A 17,755-nucleotide genomic window follows, 5' to 3' on the forward strand; every position below is an offset into this window, starting at 1 on the left:
GAAATTCAGCTTGAAAGTAATGATCTGACAAAGGGAATCATGTAACAATAAGTGAAAGAGAGGTCTATGTCCTCATACCATCTGGTCACAGTCCCCCGTCCTGCTGTCAGGACGGACTGGTCAAGAGACAATGTCCATCACTGTCCAAATATCAGCGCTATTTTCAGAGTTTCCAGATATGCGTGGCCTCGAATGACTCGAGCTCTCTCTCTCTATTTGTTTTTTCACGTTAGTGAATTTCATGTTTGTCAGAATGTTGAATCCACCTTCTGTTCTGTGACGGCAGGCCGAGAGGGTTTGGGTTGGGATTGGGGGGGAAGGGGGAGTCTTGTTAGAAAGCAACTCTTTGACTCCAGAAATCTCTGATTCCTTTTTTTTTGTTTCCCTGCTGAGAGGCTAAAAATATCAGGAAAAAGGAGCTTGTTGTATGTAGCAGATGTTATCCTGGGAAGTCGGGGTGTGTGTTGGTGGGGTGGGGGTGTCTGTCCTGGAGCACATCGGGACAGGAAAAGGAAAAAGGGACTGCAGTCTGTTTTCACCATCTGTCTGCAGGGATACGCACATCTGCACGTGAGCGTGTTTGGAAGTGCCGCTGCTTTCTGCGAGGGTTCAGCTTGTTGTTTACAACTCATGTCACTTCTGTGGAAATGTGGGCAGGCCCTGGCTGGTGGAGGCCATGAGTGGTCACATGTTGTGTGCTAGTGGTGGTTTGTCCAGGATGCCTCGGTTCCTGAGGGAATAGAACAGGATACCTGAAGGTAAAGTAGTTCATGCTGCTTTAGAAGTGTTTGGAATATTCTTTGTTGTTTATTTTTAGGCTGCAGAAGCAGATTCTAGTGGTTCATACAGATTTGCTCTTGCAGAGGAAGAAGGTTTTTTTTTTGTTTTTTTATTCATTGCAGTGGTGACAGTAATTACCATCCTGGGGACTGAGCTCGGCATTACAGGTTGTTTTTAGTGACTCCACCAGCTGTTTCTGTGTTGTAATCCTCCACAAAGCTGTAGACGTCCCCCATTCTGGTTTCCTCTGCTGGACTCCCAAGTTGGTATGAGGAGCAGCTTCTGGTGAAATACATTCTAAACTTTTAGCCACTTAGTCACATTGCAGAAAGCCTGATGCAGAAGTGATGGTATGATCTGACAATCATGCTTTGATCATTTTCTGGACTCACCATCTAATTTTAAAATTACATTACACTGAAACTGGCCTATTTTTTTCCCAACAGGTCAGTGGTATTTGCATTTCCACTGATTATAAATGTGTATCTACTTTGTTTCCACTCATTTTGTTCTGAGGTCAAAAAGAAATTTTATTTCCAAAGGACTGTTTTTCAGTGAGCGTTCCTCGTCTTAGAGGTTGTCTGTGTTTTCCTGAGGGTGAAAGTATTAGAGGCATCCCAATCTGATATTGATACGGGAAATCAGTCTGAAATCAGTCCAAAAAAAAAAGACTATCGAATTGCTTCTAAAAACTCCAATCCAGGCATGTCAATAGAAGCATTTAATCTGCTCCAGCATTTAGTCCACACCTGAAATGTTGGCCTCTCCAGCATTTAGTCTGCTCCAGTATTTAGTCCGCTGTAGCGTTTAGTGGACTAAATGGGTCAGTTATTTTCATACTTATTGCTGTCAACTATTGTTCTGTGTTTCAGTAATATCATTTGATCAAGCCTTTTCAATCATTCCACACCATAAACATGTATGTATGTATTATTGGTGCTGATATTGTATTGGGTTAATATCGGTATCGGCCAATACTCAAAGCCACTTTAATTTGTTCAGTTTAGAGTTGGAGGTGCTACACTGATTTTAAACACACTTCTTTCCACCACTTCTTACTGCTGTTAATGCAAGGAGCGGCCATATTGAAATGAGAAGTTCTAAAAGAGTGTAGTCAAAGTTTCTCCCACTTTCCGAGTGGGAAGTCCGTTTTTGGGAGGATTTCCAGCTGTGAATGCAATATAGTAGCTTCCATCAGAGTGTGAATGTGGGTGAATGACTGAATGTTGTGTCGTTTGTGTCCCTGGTTAAGACACTTCACCCGCCTTGCCTGTTGATGGTCTCTGGATTAGAAAAATCACTACAAGTAAGGGACATACAGGTAAAATAGCCCTTCAGTTTTATTCGTCAACATCGTATTTGGAAGATTCTCGTTGTATCAGAATATTTCCTAATAGTAAATAGAAATGGCTTGTTTCTTGTCTTGTGGTCTTTCAGCATTTATTCTGTTTACCATGAACCCCAAATGTTGCCACAAAAAAATGATCTAAACGTGGTGTCGGCTTCATCGCAGTCATACTAACTGCATCTTAGGAATTCAAAATTTGGCTTACAACTTGGGTAGATATAGCATACTGTTTTAATTTTGTGACATTTCAACTCTAGGGTAATCACAGCTAACCAAAGCACCTCACAATGTGGTGCATTCAGCTGGTGGTTTGGATATCTTTCCAGTCCTCCATTTTTTATTGCACTGGAAAGGCTTCATGTGGGGCTGAAAACAAGTTTCCTCCTAAATAAAACTTGTACATAAATGTTTTATTTTTTTAACTGCACAGTCTTTATAAGCAAGTGAATTTTTCAAACTGAAATGAGTTTTAGCTCTTAACATTTTAAGCAGAAGCATTTAATTTAAGCATTTATTTAGCAGAGTTGGGAATGGAGGTTCATTGAGTGGAACCTCAACCACATTTAGTTGTGGTTTCCCCCTGCAGTTGCCTTACATGAACCAGCATAGAGCAGCTTTACAGCACCTTATAGAGCGCTGAGTGGCTGAGTCGTGTATCACTGTCTGACCATGATTGCGTGTGGCTGGATTATATAGTGATCGTGATTGTGTCTGAAGCAGGAAGAATGCTGCCAGCCTCTCCTCTCTGTGTTTATATCTCAGCCCACATCACCACTGTGGCCTCAGCTGACAGTAACTGGTTGCTTTTTTAAACTCGCCGCAGCCCCATGAGGATGCTAATGCCTGTGTTTGTGGACACTTCACCAAACGATTGCAAAATTTTATGGAGGAAACTGATTGCATGCTCTCTGAAAATGGATATAAATACTGTAGGATGGTTGCAAAAGCTGTTTGTGTTCTCAATACTGCCTCGCTTTTATTAACTCATCAGTTAATTGCTGTAATCTGCAGTATGTTTCATTGAAGCAGCAGTGGTTGATGCCACAAAACTCATCTGAAATGTGGAAAGTTTGAGGACGAACCACTGCTTCAGGATAAATTCATAACTTTGGAGTGCGCTAATCAGAATTTATTTGGCCGATTACACTTGCCTGTTCTCTTTTTGTATCTCTTTTTTAATCTTTTGTTTTAACTTGTCAAAACCACTTTTAAGGATTTCTAATTTTTCACAGGGTGTTTTCACACCTCGTAGGCCAGTATACTCTGTTCAATTGGGGACCAAATTTGCAACCTTTGCTACATGTTCAGCTGGTGTTTGCTTTCATACTGCAGTGTGACAATGAACTGAACCTTTTGAAAAATCTGTTCCCCCTCTCACCTGTGGTGGCGCTGTACCAAGAACCACTAAAGGCAACTACAGCAAAACTTCTGAAGAAGACGCTGAGTATGAGGGGCCATTTAGGACAAAAACTATGTTTTGTCTCTCACGCACTACTAAAGACTCATACAAACATACACAAAAGACATTGCGCATATACACTACTAAAATATCACACACATATACAACTTTTCTTTCTCACACGCAAACACACACAAGACTAAAATTGCACATATACACTGCTAAAATATCACATACAAACACACGCATACACGTACACACAAAGCATACAGACATACTATTCTGAATGATAGGTCGAAAATGTATGGGTGTGTGTGAACTAACACTAGTCTGAATGAATGAATGAATGAATGAATGAGACTTGTATTTGTCTGTGTGAGTTGTCACGGAAGAGGCGGGGCATAATTTGGAGATCAGATCGTCCATGTTGATACCACAGTGAAGTTAGCTTCAAGTTGGATATTGGCGCTCCACGGTGTAAGTGGCGTTTAGCTCAAGGTTGATCCGATTTATGAACGCTAATTTCGGCCAGCTGTTCTCTACCGCTCCCTCCTCAAGCGCTCGGAGGTTCACTAAAACAATAAGTTTTGCACCTTATAAATCTGACATTCTAATTTCCAAATGCAATTAAGAATTCCCACTGATCTCCATGGGGGATTGTTTTTCTGACAAGACATAACCTACTAGAAATATCTTTAATTCAGATCATCATTGTTGCGTGGACCAGTAGATTGTGTTTCTTGTGTCACCTTTTAAAGGTAGTTGGTTTAAAGGTAACTACCTTTAAAAGTATACCAACTACCTTTAGTTGGTAGCTGATATACTTTAAAATGGTGCAAAATACATAGCATTTCATCAACTCATTCTAAAATCAGCTAAGTCAAGCAAGTTAAACTGAGAACAGATAAATGTAGATGAACTCAGTCAGGCCTGATATGTTATGTTGACTCAACTGATTTTGAAGCACAAAATCAGTTGCTTAAGTCTGAAATAAATCAATGTAGCCCAGTTAAACTCGTTCCCATTGCATTTCCCTTTAGATATGTCTAACAATAACATCTTTTTTAGTTAAGCTAACTGCAGTAGGGAGCAGGGGGGTAAGTCTGTAAAACATCTACCTCGGTTGTTTCTAAGTGTAATGGTAAAAAGGCAACCTTTCACCCAACAATATCAAATGACATAACTGGTATCAACCCTGCTGAGCCGCCCACTGTGTGCACCTTCACTGACCAGGTTGCTGTGGTCAGAGCAGACTTGTACCGGAGTGGGCCAGAAGCTGTTGAACACAGCTGGGTTAGGTGAGGTGACACCAGGCAGGCAGCTGCCCAAACACAGTCAATTCCCAGAACACAGTCAGAAAAGGGAGGATAATAGAAAACATGTTCTAGTGGTCTGCTGTTCTGCTGTTGGTGAGGAAAAAAGTCTACCCAGCAAATGGAGAACCCATACAAAAGGCCTTGCAGATGTAAACAACACATACACTTCAACAGTAAAGTTCGGTGTATATTATCGGATGTTTTTGTGACAAACACAAAGTTTAGGTGGAGGAAGGATGACTCTTTATGTAATCAGTGATAGACATGCCAACTAAAAAGATTGAGAAAATCAGTTTGAGCCAATAATGGAATTAAAGTTTCAATGTACTGTTAATCAGCCTAATATATATTACTAGCATTTGCTGATTCTACATATAATAAATAAAGAACAAAACAACCAACAAATATAATGAGAAAAAAGGGTTTAAAGGAACTTATCAAGCTGTCGAACACTCCAAGAGAAAGCTCTCTGGATTTATTGTGATTCTAATTTAGCTCAAAGGAAAGATGACTGCAGAGTTTAACTTGGTCTTTAAAGTTCTTGCACTCCTGTACTCGGTATAACAGAACAAAATATCAGTGACCAGAGTTATGTCCAACTAGAAACATGTCATTGCGGCCTAAAACCCAGAATTACTAGCAGTCTCTTGATCTCTGGTAGAAGGAGAAGGAAAATCTTGGATCATTTTTCAATCGACAGTTGAGGCAATGCTAAAATTCTTGTGCTCTTCCTAAGCATGTTATTATGTGTCAAATATGTTATGTGTGTGTTCACAATCTTTGGTATTAAGTCTCATTCTAAAATAAATCTTTTCACCACTGTCATTTCAACTTTAAACGCTTTTCCCAATTTCTTCTCATTTCTATCTGGTTCTTGTCACTATGACTTTTTTCACATTTCAGTTCATTTCTTCTTGTCTCATCTTCCATTTTAAAATGGGCGTGCAATAAATAACCACAAACTCTTTTGTTGTTTTTCCAAGTGATCCGTAATACTGACGTATCTGTGAGATATTCAAACCTGGGAATGAGCTATTGTTTTATTCTTTGGTCTTCATTGTGAAAATCTTAAAGTCATGTTATTTTTTATGTCTGTGGAAGAGAATTAGGGCCACTATAGAATATATGACTTTAATCTCAGAAATCTGACTCTTTTTCTCTGAATTCTGACTTTGAATTCACAATTCTAATTCTGTCAATCTATGTCAAAATTAATAACCCTACATTCATCCATTATGCTCTTAGCATAATAATACGGAAATACAAAATACGGAAAATGATCACATAACCTGCACTTAATCCACGCTGAGTCTTTCTCCAAAGTTAGTTGGTAGATTTGAGTTTCAAGAGTAGATTTGCTTGATGATGCTAAGTTTAAAATCAGAATTATGAGAAAAATGTCAGCATTCTCTTTTTTATTTTAGTGGACCTCATCCTTTTCCGTAGATATGCCATGTGTTTATATGCAACATAAATTCCCAGATAAATACAGTGTAGTGTAGCACTAAATTTACTTCATTAAAATTTGCTGCTGATTACTTGCAATTTTCCAAAAGACGTGCCCATATTTTTTTTTTCTTTTCTGAACTTCTTCAATTATTTATCTGAGCCCTTGGTTATTGGTGGTGTAGCATTCAAATTCACCAAAGAGTCTCTGGAGGAATGGCTGCAGCATGTGTACTGCTGTCCACACTGACGCACATGTTCACATGAGAAAAGGACCTGCTTCATTTCTCATTTCACATTGTCCAGCTGTCTTTCAGCCGTTAGATCAGCTGAAATTCCTTTTTTTTATTATTTGCCCTGTAAAAATCTATTCATATTTTTTTCTTGTCTTGCACCCACACAGTTAACACACAGAAACACAAACAGAAATGGGATTATAGGTGAGGCATGGGCGGGAACCACGAGGATCATTACTGGAAGACTGTTACACAACCAGCAGAGAAGTTCAAGAGGCAAAAGGTGCAGAGAACTGATGCTGCTATTGTTGTGCACATACAGAGCTTTCATGCACGAAGAAAGGTCAGTCAGACAAACAGGTTAAAGCTGGTCTCTCAGAGCTCCTGTCATAATTACAGGCCTCTAGGTCACTCATGCATTGCCTCATTGCTTTGGTTTTGTAAAATAGTTCTGTTTCCAGTGTCTATGTGGCTCCTGTTAGACAGCTGAGGTCAAAACAGGATTATTTCAGTGTTGCTGTGAGCAGGCATCCACATATTGCTGCACTCTAGCCAGTATCAGGTGTCTGTACTCAGTCATTCAGTGGTGTGGGTGTGTGTGTGTGCACGTGTTGTTTAACAGGCAGGGAAGGGAGAGCCCCATGTCTTCAAGGAAAAGACGTTCAAGAAGAAACGGCAGTGCAGCGTGTGTCGACAGAACATCGAAAACATGGGCTCCTTCTGCAGAGGTAAGAATGTTACTAGGCTGTCGGGATGAATAGTTTGGAAAAAAGAATCAATGTAAGTTCAAATAAGTTACAACAGTTTGATGAGTGTTTGTTTGTGGAGATTAAAATAGAGACTGGGCTGTTTTTACCTGACTAAATTGAAACATATTTTCTGTCATTTTTATGTTTCTTTCAGTATGCAAGACAGGCACCCACAGGAAGTGTGAGGGCAAGGTAAGAGTCATCCACAAAAACTTTGCAAAATGGTGGAAGATTTAAATGCCAGAGAGTAAATATGGCACATGTGAAGCATGAAATGTATTTCTTTTGCAGACTTCCACTTATAGTCAGAAATCTACATTCACTCACAAAGGGGTGTGAATGCCATATTTGGAATACATATATTGATTTCTAAAATCTAATATTATGTTCACAAGTTAGATTTTGTTGTTACTGTTCTCTAATCTCCACAAAATAAAAATTATACTTACATTTAGTGTACACTTTGGGGTTACAGCCAATCAGCGTCAAGGAAAATGAAGAACGCAATAGTAGATTGGCGGCTAAGCAAATGCCAGGCAATACCATGCCAAGTAACAAAGTGTCTAGGTATTTAGCTTCCCAAGCTGCATTTTAGACATGGTGCATGAAAACATCTACCAACAGGCAGCTTTTCCAGGAATAATTTGGCATAATTAGTAATTTTGAAAAATCTGAAAATAGGGGAATATACGAATAATGGATAGTGAATAGTGAATAGAGTCACTGAAATGAGATGTTGTATGATCATTCTACTCCATTGATTACACTTATTCTTGACTGAGTTATTGATTTCAGTTATTTTACAAAAAAAATTAAGATTATGGTTTATTTTGGTGGTTAGAAGCAGTATGAGCCTAAACATCCTCACAGTGGTGGCCACACTTCTATTACTCCACTAATTTCTCATTTAGTATCTTAGTGTTTTTGCTAACTTTGAAAATGCACTTAGCTCAACTCCGCTAATGCGCTACTGGCAGCTGCCATCTTTGAAAACATTTAGCACATTTCCCCACATTGTTCTGATGAATTCTGCAGCACTAAATTCCTTCGCTGTTTTGTAAACTTTCATTTGAGTAAAATTTGACATTTGTGTTGACGTTTTGATTACATTCCCATGCTGACCCATATAAATGAATGTTTGCCGGCTTAAAAGGAGCCCTATTTCTCAGAACTCCAAATGAAATGGATGATCTCAGCAAATGAGTGCCTTAAGGGCTGTCTCACAAGAACACTGGGATAAAGGAAACGCTGTGGGAGTAAAACAAATGTGAAATCGTCCCAGAGCACCTCAACTCCTCTGATTCACTGGTAACCCAAAATGCAGACACTCATATCTTGCTTAATGAGTTTGAACCCCTAGCAGATAGCTGTCCTTGTGCTTAATGTACATCTTTAGCAACTCTGAGCTTCAGGAACAACACAGACATATACGTTGAGATGCTTAAGTAAACTATTACTATTGGGGTGATGTGTGAAACAACAAATGACAAAGTTCGGTAAAGCCAGAAGTCTCCAGATCGCTGCCAACAGAAAGGCTGCTGAGCCACATTCCTCAGAAAGAGCTCCGAGCCTGTCTAGAGCCCCACACCACCGCTCGTGTGAAAGAGCCATTGATGGAGAGATGGTATAATGAATAGACAGAAGGATGCAGGGGGAAGAATGCCAGGCATGGCAGTGGAAGCTTGGAGGCTTGGTGAGCAGCGGGCGAAGGAGAAAGAGCCAAGGGCGAAGGCATGTGGCAAAGACTTCCTCCTATATCAGAGGAGCAGAACCTTGAGAAGTTCAGGGATCAAAGGAGGCTCAGAGATAGCACAAGTATAACAATTAAAACCAGACGTTAAGGACAAGCTATCTGGTTGCTTTCATCAAGGAGGACATTTTCTTTGCACAAGATCTTACGTTGTTTGACTTTTATCCTATTTTATCTCAACTAACCATCCGGGGGAAAAACACTTCTTTTGTGCAAGTTTTAAATCCTTTAACTTAGACCCCTCAAGCAAACTTACTGACAAAAAAAATCCAAAGATGAATTGTCTTACGACACCCCCGTTGAAGACTACATGAATTTTCCCACATTTTGACGCAGCAGAATCAGAAGGAAAGCTATTATTCCTAACGTACATGCAGCAGTAGGTTGCAATGAGGGGAGACTGAACACAAAAAATGCCACAACTTACAGATTTGTAAATTTGTAACATTTTCCTGCCCCCACACAATTGTCCACGTCCCTGTGTCATAAAATAAAGTGCATTAAAGTCTGTGATAGCGACATGACAAATTTTGAAGAAGTTCAACGGGTGTGAATACTTTGGCATTATCATATTTATATAAAATAAACATAGTTGAATAGAAAGACTTGGTTCAGAGAGGAAGATTGGGATGTTGTCCAGGAATGGTCTGATGAGAGTTTGTTGTCTGGGAGTTAAACAGTGATATCCATCACCGCAAGGCAGGAAGGGAGAGGTTAGATAAGGCAGGGTGGGGAAAGCATGGTTGCCATGTTTGTCATTGCTGTTATCTAACCTTGCATGATTTGTGAATTTGGGTAATGATGGAGAAGGGATGGATGGCACTGGATTATAAAAAAAGGGCTTTCATTCACTTTTTAAACTAACTCAATGTTCATCTTTGAGCAACATCTGTGGTGTGTGAGGCAACCCGTTTCTCCCCAGACTTCTGTTACGTCTGCAAGCATGATGACAAATCGTCTCATTACCACACCGGTCAGCATCCTGTCTATACATCTGCTCCATCTCTGTGGAACCACTTACTACCACCTACACACACTTTTTGTAAACTTCCTCCCCTTGAGAGTGGTTGGTGGTAATAGGTAGCCAGTTTACAGCTTTTCTTTTCTTTTCTTTTCTTTCTCCCCTGTCATTCTGGTTAATAATCTTTGCCCACAAGGCCAACCGCCTCTAGCTGGCCCAACTCTGTTCCATTAAAAGCACCCAGACTCTTTCTCAGAGACCAACAGAATGCTGTAAACAGTTTTTTTGTCTGCATGTTTCCTCTCAGAGAACAGATTCCCCTGCATCTTTGATCCCAAGTGGAAAATTTAGTCCACAGGGAGCAGATGAGGGGGTAGTAGGGAGAGTGACTGAGGCCCCAGTGGCAGAGGAGGTTGGGGGGAGGACTCATAGAGGAACAGTGGAAAGAGGAAGGATTAAAATGGGTGAAATTCAGCCCATGACGAGTTGACTAGCCTGTTTAATTAAGCAAGAAGAGGCATTTCCGCTGGACTTGGGGGGGGGAATGACTGGATGTTTTAGTGTCTGCTTAGGTTAAAGTCTGAGTCAGATCAACAGTGATTAAATAATGATTTCAACTGGATCTGACTGGCTGCGTGACTGAGAGGCAGATCAGAAAACTTGAGTCCATGTAATACCTCACGTCTTTTACCCTGATTTAATGTCATTAGGAGTCGTCATCAAAATTTCCCCAACGAAATGGGAACCCCCTTCAAGATGGCGTTTCATTTAAACAGATGAAGCATTCATTTTTGGGATTCTGATGCTATGACAATGACAAAAATACTTTGATTGCATTGTGTTGAGTGAAACGTTTGGTGTAGAGGGGAATATAGCGTGGAATAGAGGTCTGCATATTTTGGTATCAATCAGATACCAAGTCAATACAAGGCCAGTTTCACCAATACCAATACTGATACCAATACTTTTTATTTAGGTTTGATGTATCAAACTTGTGACCTATAAGTTTTTTTGTATTTTTCTTTTTTTGAATTATTTTTGTTCAAGCCCAGGGCAGGTTTCTAAGAAATACAATAATAATGTATGATTTGTATGCATTTTTCCTAAATAAAGTGCAGAAGTTATCATGGAGAGCAAATTAAAGCATCATCTTTTTGAAGGTAGAGTTGAGAAACCACAATACAAAAATAAAATTTCAAGAGGGAATCTGAAACTAAAATATCAATTCTACAATGCTAGTATCGATCTAATACTGATACTGATTTGGTACAGATTTTGTTGATATTTTGGATTGATCCATTCACTTCTGGTGCGGGAGTGTTTTTTAGAAAGTTGGTTTGGTTCCTTAGCTTCAGTGAAACAAACTATTAAAGGGTTAATTTAGATTTCTTTTGTACTGTGAATTTATTTTCAGTAATAGAGAATCATAGAAGTTATTTCACCATAGAGTTGTAGAGTTGTTGATCATCAGAGTAATGGATGCTAACATTTAGTCAGAAAATAACTTTGAGACTTCTTCCACTAGTAACGACTTCAACACCAATGAGTGTTGTGGTCACTCTGGACTTATGTGTGGTGCATTCACCGATCAGAAAAAGATCAAAACTTTCCGACCAGCCAGTCACTATTTAGGCATCACCAAGCTGACATTCTTTTAGCTTCATTCACTAGCAGATTTCTTTAAATAAAGGCAACAAACAACCAAATAGGTGTAAAGACTAGATAAATTCAAACTTTGCTGATTTTCTTGACGAAAGCAGAAGAAAAGATCCACACAAGTATTTAGAAATCAAGGTAGTTTTCATGTGAAGAATAACTTGATTGGAAATTCAACTACAGCTGAGTAAGCCACTGTTAAGTGTCATGGTTTCTGCTCACAGCCCAAGAATCTTCAATGACTTTCACAGTGACGTGTTTATCTACAATCATAAACCAATGAACGTAATGGGACTGCAGGTTTAGCTTGCGCCTCAGAGCTGAATTTATAAGCTTAGGAGTTCATAGTTCCTACAGGAAAAAAGCTTGAGCAATGAGCCTTCCCACAGATGTTGTGTCTTGGCACTGCAGATGCTGTGTGTTTCAGTGATTACAATCCTTCTGTCCCCTCAGGATTCCTCCCCATCCCTCCTTGTTGTCAGTTCCCTTATCCTCTAAATATGACAGAATACATGCTGTGTATGTGTTCTGGTGCTGGCTCCTCTCTTTACAAGAAGAGGATGTGCAATCAAGTCCAGATACGGTTGAAGTGGGGGAGGACATAGTGGTGGTGCAAAGCAACATGACCCGCCTCATGTTTCCCTAACATCAGGACTTTCATCAGGACAGTTGTGGTTACAGTCGAATTCCCCAGGCTCACCGTTTTCTTTTTTCTTTCTGTAAAGAAAAGAAAACACACAGACCTCCTCCGTCCTGCTCATCGTTATTTTGTGTTTGAGTCTTGAGATTCTAAAACTCATATATCCAATCTCCTTCAGACCCAAAGCATACCAAAGGAACAGAGCGATGGAAGCGATGGAGCGATGGAAGCGATGAGGAGCTGGAGCAATGGAGTAATGGCATGTTTTCCCGACAAGCATGCAGCTGACCCCAGCATCCCAGTTACGCGGCAGACTTCCTGTCAAACTGAAAGCAATTGCTCAACAAATGCGAACATGTCACGGATTGCTGTTAAAAACATGTCAGCCGGATCAAGCTCGTTAGCTTTTAGGCATAACTCCATTCCAGAAGTTCTATGGTACATAGCTGTACTAATTGTTTTTAGAAGGTTGTTTTTTTGGGTGGGGGGCGGCAGGGTAAAAGGGTTCTCAGTGACGCCAATAATGAGTAGTCTTTGTGGCCTTGAGCCCAGACCTCTGGTTTCCCTCCCCACAGACCCAGACCTTCACCCAATCCTCATGTAAGTCAGCTTGAGTCATTGTGGATAACAGGAAGCAAGTGGATCTTTCAGTGTTACAGCGACCATGACTGTCTCTTCTGACCAAAGCAGACCCCTTATTATCACAGACAGCTCTGATAATTGCTGAGATAGGGCAGTGTGTTTTAACTTCAAGCTCTATGTTGGCGTGTGTGTGTGTGTGTGTGTGTGTGTGTATTGCCAAGTAAGTGAAGAACCAAGTGCGTGATCAGAGTTGATGAGAGTTAAAACCATAAATGGGACAAGAAACGCAGCCAAGATAGGATTTAACCAGTTCACTCTGAGTGTGAGTCTGTGGGAAAAAGTTAAGAGCATTCATTCATCATAAACTATTCATATTTGATTTACTAAAAAAACTCTAGAAAATATAGAATGCATTTGTAATCAGTTCCCTCTGCTCTGACAGCCCTAAATAAAATTCAGTGCATTCAGTAGACTTCAGACTCTTAAAATCAACTCAAGCAATTCTACAGCAGCATGTAGAAACCTGGTGCAACAACACAAATCGATAAACAAAAACGGCATAATCATGCTATACAATTCAAATGTTTGTTATTTTGTTTGCTTCCTAAAGAGAATGACATAAAATTATTTTTTGTTGTTTTAACATTTTAGGCACTTGTGGCTTTTATTTGTCAGTAATCTGACAGGAAGAGGCATGCTGTGCAATATTAAAAAAAGTAACGTTGTCGGTCCTTAACCAGGTCACTTCAGCCGAGCGCCTCCCTATTACCTCTGGATCCCAGTACCAGAGTGCTAATCCCAAATTACCTGCCTGCAGTCCTCCCTTCCCCAGGCACTCGGCTAGAGGCAGAGTGCCTAATTATTACTTGTTATATCTTAATAATAAAACAAAACATACTCACATAGTGTCATGTTAAGACACGTTTCCATTCTTTGTGGAATCACTTCGCAAACAGCAACAAAGACTCCCAGCCTGGATTCTTCTCCCATATGTGTAGGTTTTGGGCGCCCAGTATTTCAGAGAAGAGAATCATCGTCACTCGTTGATCTAAGAAGAGACGTTTGGATGCCACCACAGCCACCAATGTAATTTGAAAAATAGTGAAGAAGATGGTCCTCAACCAGATTGATTCAGCTCCAAGCCAAGTGCCTCCCTATTACCTCTGGATCCCAACACCACAGTGCCAAACCCAAGGGAGGAAAAGACATGTGGCAAAGGTACTGCGGACAGGACATCAAGGTTTATAGCCTCAATATAAGGGACCCCTGCTCTGACCACTGCACCATGCGATGCCCCAACACACCACAGCTGTGGTGGTGGTGTGTGCTAAGATTGGCCTTATTGCTGAAGTAAAGAGTTCTCAGAAAGTTCCTTTTCCCTGCTCTCTGCTGCACTACATCACTCCCTCCAAAACCCTTCCCACAAAACTGGCAGTTCTCCTGTGATGTTAGGTTATTTCTTCACCATTAGAACAGCTGTAGCACACTGACAGTCTTCAGCTTTAACAATGGTATGTGCTGAGCAGAAAAAGGTTGTGAGCAGCACATACATGAGCCTGATTTGTACTCCTAACTCTGATTCGTTGTTCTAGCCAGGAGCGGTGCATTTCTCCAGACGACTCTAGGACTGCCAGGAGGAGCCTGGGATGCTTGTGTTTTCATAGACTATAAGTCTCATATTCAACTGTCAGGACAAAGCGATAGTTTTAAATAGTTATCTTTCATTTCCCTTCAATTTCACAATCAATCAATCAATCAATCAAATTTTATTTGTATAGCACATTTCAGCAGCAAGACATTTCAAAGTGCAACCATACAAAGAGGTAAAGGTGAGGACATATAAGAAGTTTGAAGGGTGTGAATACTTTTGTCAACGAGTTTGATCTCTTTAGAAGATCTGTTGGCTACGTCGACATCCACTATGCATGAGTTACACACAGATTTTAGGTCATGATATCATTTGATAAACATCAGCCTCTGTATGGAAGAGTTGTTTTGTGTGTGTGTGGGTGTGTGTGTGGGTGTGTGTGTGTGTGTGTGTGTGGGGGTGTGTGTGTGTGTGTGTGTGAAGAATCAGGTTCCGTTCTGCCTCAGGCCTCATCACGATAGTGAACCATCAGAAAAAAAGACATCACAAGAAGAGAATGACGATTTTGACCACTGACATGTTTTGTTTGAGAACTGCGGTGTGCTGCAAACTGAGACAGCTCCTGAAGCAGTTGTTGACAAAGCCCGTCTGGTGAATCTGAGCGCACCCATACATATGCTAAACACTGTTTACATTGTAGGGATCTGCAAATATAGAAGCAGGAGGAAATGCTGGGCTTTCAGGAATTGTGTGCTTGTGTGCGCATCAACAGGATGAATGGCAGAGATGGACCTCAACCACAAAATGTAGACATGGAGGCAAGGAGTGAATCTGTAATAACAGCCGGTATCGGTTGGCTCGCAGGAACTTTTTCCATTGTTGATGTCTTCCTGCTTTGTTTGTTTACCCACATTTATTTTTATCTGCCATCCAACTTTCAACGCTTGTTTGGCTCGGAGAGGAAGATAAAGATAGTTGGATGAGAATGCTATGGTGTGGTTTGTTTTTTTCACTTTGGCTTCGGGGATGTACTGAGAAACCCTCAAAACACAAGCAACATGCATGGCTGTGGTTGTGTTTTCCATTTGCATTCCATTTTGGACACTTTTAACTCTAGGGTTCTCGAATAAAGAACCTCAAAAGGTTCTAAAATGATCTAAATGATCTAAACCTTACCCCACGTGTACAACAAAATAATATTATTTATGAAGGAAGATTTGTTGGTAAGCAAACACACTTGACCACATCTGTAAAAGCAGGAGTCTGTGTAGACTTCTGGTCTGAAGCATACAGCTGTATGTAAACAGTACAGAGCAGAAAAAGAATCAGCATAGATAATTAGTGTAAACCAACTCAGATTCTTGGCAATCATTCGAGGAATTAGCCTCCTAGCTAATTCATTCCAAGGTTAGAGAAACTATATTAAAAAAACTCAGTTATTATGCTAATTGATTAAAGTAAAGTATTAAAGTACTTTAAAAAACACAGAACAATAATAGCTTGTTCGGAAGAACTGAAAAAGGGCCTTTTCACTCCAAAATATGGCACACTATTGGGGCCAAAATGAAGACTATTGCAAACCCAGCAGTGGCTACTTGTAGCAGAAGGTTATATCCATTCTGAAGCTAGCTGCTGATATGATTAATGATAGGCTGACACCAATATTTGAGTGTCCAATGCTGGCAATTGAGGAGGAGACAGCTCACTTGTGTTAGCACCGGAAAGGCTAGTGAGTAGCATATCTAGGCTAGTGGTCACCCACTGGATTGTCTACTTCTTCTGTTATCCACATTAGCACGGATAGGCTCTAATGCATGTCACATGCACATATTTTATGCCAACGACTTCGCTTGATAAAAGTTTCTTTAAAACATCAGTACATGCTAATAGTTAGCCTCTCTTGCGCTAACACCACCCCATTTGTGCCAATGGACAGCAGAGGGAGTAGAAGATTCACTGTAGAATCAGCCCAGACATAGTAGTTACTAGTCTCTCCAGTACTAACATAAGTGAATAGTCTCTTAATCATTTTCCAGCGCCGGCCACTCAGTTGCTAATGGTGGCCAGTCAGATCAGTAGCTAGCCTTGCAATGGGTATAGCCTCCTGTAACAAGGAAGTAGCCACTGCTGGGTGGTAGTCTTAATTTTGTCCACAATACTGAATCATACTAAAAATAATTTGTCAATACCAATATTTGCTGAAATGAGTGAACCATAAGACTACTTCCTTTGATCATCTGAAACCAAAGTGGAGATGTCTGTTCATAAAGCAAATCTGGGGGTTTGGAGAAAAAACAATCCCAGCACAATATCATAAACCTCGTAGAAATTGATTGGGCACATGGCATTCTAGGATTCCTTTCTGTCCTAAAGTTATCGAACAATAAATTTAAGGTCACCTGTAACGTATTCAAGTAAGCAAGAAATTATGTTAACAAGTGGAGAACAAAATTCCACAACGAGGTGAGAGTCTGGATACACAATGGACAGAATGCTTTTCCATCACAGAACTGTTCGTTACAGTCTCGTTAAGAGATTACAAGAAAATCTGCCTCCCTAGAAGCAACATATTCAATTTGTGGCAATTTGGATTTTTTGCAGACCCCTGTAGATATGTAGTGAACATCAGAGCTGTGCAACAGGAAGCTGTTCTTGTTTGGTTGTGAAAACCTCTCTGCAGGGAGCAATGTGTCCTCCCAGCTGCTTGGAGCAAAAATAAAATGAGGGGACGACCTTTTTGTTTAACACAGACTGTGGGAACCCAAGGAAAGGAGTTGGAATGGAACATTTGACGTACAGTGAAAAATCTAAAAAACAATATTTGCTCTCACAAACACTAGAGCAGTATCTTTTCACCTTACTGAATGCTTTCATTTTAACGTTAGGTCATCTTTCTTGAATTAGGTTGGGTACTTGTCTAGTTTTCTCATTAGTGTTCACCTTGTAGTGAATAAGGATGTTTTTACACCTGATAGTCCAGTAGACTTGGTTCGAATGGGGACCAAAGTTGCGACATTTGCTACATTTTCAGCTTGTGCAATTTGCATTGTGCCAAACAAACCAAACCTTTTGAGCAACCTGTTTACCACTGTGGTGGCGCTGCACTCTTTAGGTCATCTCTCTTGATGACATGAACATGAAAACTCCTGAAGAAAACACTGAGCGCAACTTCCTTCTTCACGAAATGTAAGCAAAAACAAAACAGGAGTGACGTCAGATTTTAGTAATGGTAGGATTTCTTTTTTTTCTTTGGCAAAAGGACCACGAGCCATTTCTCACACTAACACAGATGTTTGTTTTGGTT

The 17,755-nt window shown here is 40.3% G+C and overlaps 1 protein-coding gene across 6 annotated transcripts in view; it reads left to right on the top strand.

Annotated features, from left to right (window-relative positions):
• Positions 1 to 17,755, top strand: part of tns2a (tensin 2a) — a 69,851-nt gene that overhangs the window by 17,619 nt on the left and 34,477 nt on the right. For 4 of the 6 annotated variants that reach the window (XM_028019600.1, XM_028019747.1, XM_028019676.1 and 1 more), the window contains exons 2-3: positions 7,148 to 7,253; positions 7,429 to 7,466. The exons of 1 other annotated variant lie outside the window; for it this stretch is intronic. In XM_028019600.1, coding sequence (XP_027875401.1) covers positions 7,148 to 7,253; positions 7,429 to 7,466 — 144 coding nt within the window. Of the gene's footprint in view, positions 1 to 735; positions 759 to 7,147; positions 7,254 to 7,428; positions 7,467 to 17,755 lie in introns of those variants that run through there. One more of the 6 variants, XM_028019983.1, reaches the window with a different exon arrangement.

Source organism: Xiphophorus couchianus, chromosome 1, assembly GCF_001444195.1.
Source record: "Xiphophorus couchianus chromosome 1, X_couchianus-1.0, whole genome shotgun sequence".
In the NCBI taxonomy this organism is placed as follows: domain Eukaryota; kingdom Metazoa; phylum Chordata; class Actinopteri; order Cyprinodontiformes; family Poeciliidae; genus Xiphophorus; species Xiphophorus couchianus.